This window comes from Mastomys coucha, chromosome X (assembly GCF_008632895.1).
Source record: "Mastomys coucha isolate ucsf_1 chromosome X, UCSF_Mcou_1, whole genome shotgun sequence".
Taxonomy (NCBI): Eukaryota; Metazoa; Chordata; class Mammalia; order Rodentia; family Muridae; genus Mastomys; species Mastomys coucha.
In genome coordinates, this window is record NC_045030.1 from 42717704 (window position 1) to 42721448 (window position 3745).

At 40.6% G+C, this 3745-nt stretch overlaps 1 protein-coding gene across 1 annotated transcript in view; it reads left to right on the forward strand.

Annotated features, from left to right (window-relative positions):
- LOC116092128 (homeobox protein ceh-36-like) overlaps positions 1-2950 on the forward strand; it is a 5060-nt gene extending 2110 nt beyond the window's left edge. Inside the window, exons 2-3 of the mRNA XM_031373485.1 lie at positions 814-859; positions 2714-2950. Coding sequence (XP_031229345.1) covers positions 814-859; positions 2714-2911 — 244 coding nt within the window. The 3' untranslated portion in view covers positions 2912-2950. The remainder of the gene's footprint in view (positions 1-813; positions 860-2713) is intronic.
- Positions 2951-3745: the final 795 nt, after the last annotated feature.

The following is a 3745-nucleotide window of genomic DNA, read 5'->3' on the forward strand; positions in this document are numbered from 1 at the left end:
GCTTTTTGTTTGTTTGTTTGTTTGTTTTGTTTTTTGGCTTTTTGTTTTTTTGTTTCTTTATTTTCTATGATAGTGCTCTCTCAACACATAAACGTGCTTAGCAAGCTAGCCTGAGACTTTTAGTTTGTTCTCAGAACTGTTTAAAGGTCAGTTAGAATGGTGGGCATCTGGATGCCAAGAACACATGCAGGGAGGTAACGTGCAGACACACACACACTCACACACACACACACACCCCCGCATGCACACATACTCAAATGGAATAAAACTATGAAAAATCAGGTGGGGTCTCCTAGGAATGATAGTTGTGTGTCCTCCTGCATATTTTACCCACAACCTCAAACGTCCACACACCACACAAAATTTCACAACTAAGAATGAATATACCTGTAAGCAAGCACACCTGATAGACTCAGTTCTGTTTCTCAACTACAGTTCTTTATTAGATTTTTTACTTTAATTGCATATGTGAGCATGACACAACAAACAAGCATGTGGAGGTCAGATAGAACTTGGGAGACTGTGGGGCCCAGGGACTAAAACCTGGTCCCCAAGAATATCATCATGTCCCTTTACCCACTGAGCAATCTCCCTGGATACACTATGGCGTTCGTAAGACAACCTTTGATGTTTGACCAGATGAAGTCAAATCTAAACAGTCCTCTTGTGTGGGGAAAAAATGATGAAATAAGTGTTTGCTGAGTCAGGGCAGGGCAGAGATAGCAAAATAAAAATATGGAGAAATTATACAGGTGCACTTTTCTTCCTTCCCCCAGCGGTGATGGCTAACCTGTGTTCTTTTTCTCTCCACAGAAAAGCACTTGCAGATCTTATTCATGTGGACGAATGCAAGGTGAAGGTTAGTACACGTTCAGCAGGGTATTCCCTCTCGGACTTTCATCAGGACCACCATGTTCTTGCCTTCTGGTCGGAGTTCCTGTGTCTAACAAGAGTCACGCTAATTTGTTCTTGGAAGTAGTAAGGGTTTTTTTTAAAAAAGTAAACTCCAGCTAGTGTTTCTTCCCTATTTGTAGCAGTAAAGGAACGTGTTTCTCTAAAGGAAAACAAAATAAAGAAACTAGGTCTTCTCTGTGGGAACAAAATGGGGTTTATGAATATCCAGCTATAGCATACATAGATATAACTACGGATGTACGCATGTCATACACACCTGCATGTTCACTAATTGATACTGACATATTGTGGCCAAGGGATCCTCTGCAGAGTATTTCTTATTTATTTATTTATTTATTTATTTATTTATTTATTTATTCACTTTACATCCAGTACCTTCTCATGAAGACCCTCCCTATTTCTCCCATCACCTTCTCCTCTGGGAATGGAGAGCTACCCCTGAGTCTCCCTCTCCCCTTCCCCCTTCCCCAGGCACATCTAGTTGCTGCAAGACCAGGTGCATCTTCTCCCACTGAAGCCATACAAGGCAGCTCAGTTAGTTGAATGGATTCCACAGACAGGCAACAGCTTTAGGGATAGACCCCTAGTCCAGTTGTTGGAGGGTACACATGAAGGCTAAGCCACAAATCTCCTGCATGTGCACAGGGTCCCTAGCTCCAACCCATGCTCACCTTTTGGTTGGTGGTTCAGTTTCTGTGGCCCCCAAGGGTCCAGGTTAGTTAACTTTATTGGTCTTCATGTAGAGTCCCTTTCCTCTTCAGATCCCTTAATCCTTCTCCCAACACTTTCATAAGACTCTCTTAGCTCCATCTAATGTTGGACTGTGGGTCTCTGCATCTCCTTCCATTGGCTACTGGGTGGAACATCTCAGAGGACAGTTATGCTAGGCTCCTATCTGCAAGCATAACAGTATCTTTAATAAGTGCCAGGGATTGCCCACGGTATGGCTCTCAACTTGGGCTAGTCATTGGTTGGCCATTCCCTCTGTCTCTGCTCCATCTTTGTCCTTGCACATCTTATAGGCAGGACACATTTTGGGTTGAAGGTATTCTGAGTGGATTGCTGTCCTTATCTCTTCACTGGGGGTCCTCTGCAGAGTATTTCTGTCTTGAGGTATGTTGCAACTCAGGGTGATCATGAAAAATATTTATGAGATGACAAATAGAAGCATTAGCAGACATTTCAGTTGTATCAAATTACTAAATACTAAACACATGCACATAGCTAGCAGAATGAGTGAATAAATATGGAACAGGGAATGACTTGTCTTTATATACAATGGAGAAAACTGTTTAAGGTGAAAATGATGTAGGATAAGATCTGGTTCTCTTTTGTAAGGTTTTAGTAAGATGGTAGACAAATGCAGCTCTGAATTTAAATTTCCCAGCTTAGTACCATGTGTCAATTCTGAGATATTGTCCCAAATCCCCGTTTATTATGAAGAAGGCAAGGTTTGACTGTTTTGAAAGTCTGCCTATCAAATGATCCTGATTATGTCCAGAGTTTGGCAAACAGCTTGCTTTCTGAAGGCTTCTGCAGAAGTGGTGCTGTGTGTGCTGAGTAAATTTGTCTGATGGCTTTTGGTGGTGACAGAATGGAAGCTAGAATCTCCCATGTTGTGAGCACATCCCATACCCTGGGTAATACTTGAAGCCCAAAAAAAGTTTGTGAGAAATTATAACCTCTGTTCTGCTGTGAAAGGAAAAATGTTTCCATATGAAGTTGCATGCTGTGTCTTCCCACCTTATTATTAACTGGTTAGTATGATTAACCAGCCTCTATCTTGGTCTGATTTCAGGCTTGGTTTAAAAATAAGAGAGCTAAATACAGGAAAAAACATAAGGAGTTACTAGTCAGCAATGCTACATCTGGTACCTTGAACAACTTTCCTGCTCAGATGAATGAAGATCCCAAGAGTAGAAATACCTCTGTTCCTGAGGAGCCAATAGGATTCATCGAGTGCCAGCAACATCTTGGCAGATCCTGCTGGTCATAAAGATATTGTTTTGTCACATAGAATAACAATAAAGAAGATAACAATAAAGATGTTTCTCAAAATACTAGTTATGTTTGTCATCTCTTTCCCACGGAATGGGATAATTTTGTTCAGCTTTGTGCTAAATTGAGGCCAGAAGAGAAGCCCAACACGTGGACAAAAAAAATGTCATCTCTTGTCCAGCAGAATAAGAAAATATAGTGACTGTACACCTTTTATATGCATAAGGGGGCTTCTTCATTATCCTGCAGCATCCTAGGAAATTGTCACCAGCTTATCTTCATGTCAGGGATCAGAGATGAAGCCTTTCTTGGACGTAGCATCTCTTCTTCTTGAAGAACGTCTTGGAGAATAGGAATATACATAGAAGTAGGAAACCATGAGGGTGAACTTGGCACTGATAGCAAGGATAATTACGTGTTATAAGGATGAAACTTTGAACACAAAACTACACAACTGTCCAGAGTTAGCTAATGAAGAGATGAAAGGCAATACAGAGAACCTGGAAAGAAATGGGAGAAGCCAAAGGAGTGCAGGGAAACCTCCTGGTTGCTAGTTCCCAGGGAAGAGAAGGATCCCAGAATAATAGTGGAAAGGTGGCCATCTACTTTATTTCCTGTAGCTTATCAACAACTACATGATTTATAATGGCAATCAGATCTTGGCTTATAAGTTTTAAAGATGAGAACAATTTATTATAACATTCATTCAAACATACATAAAACATGCAGGTAGTATTACAGAGTTCAAGACCACCAGGAGTGACCATCAGACAAGAAGATTTTTTTTTTTTCGTTTGTTTTGTTTTGGTTTGGTTTTTTGTTTTTTTTTTTT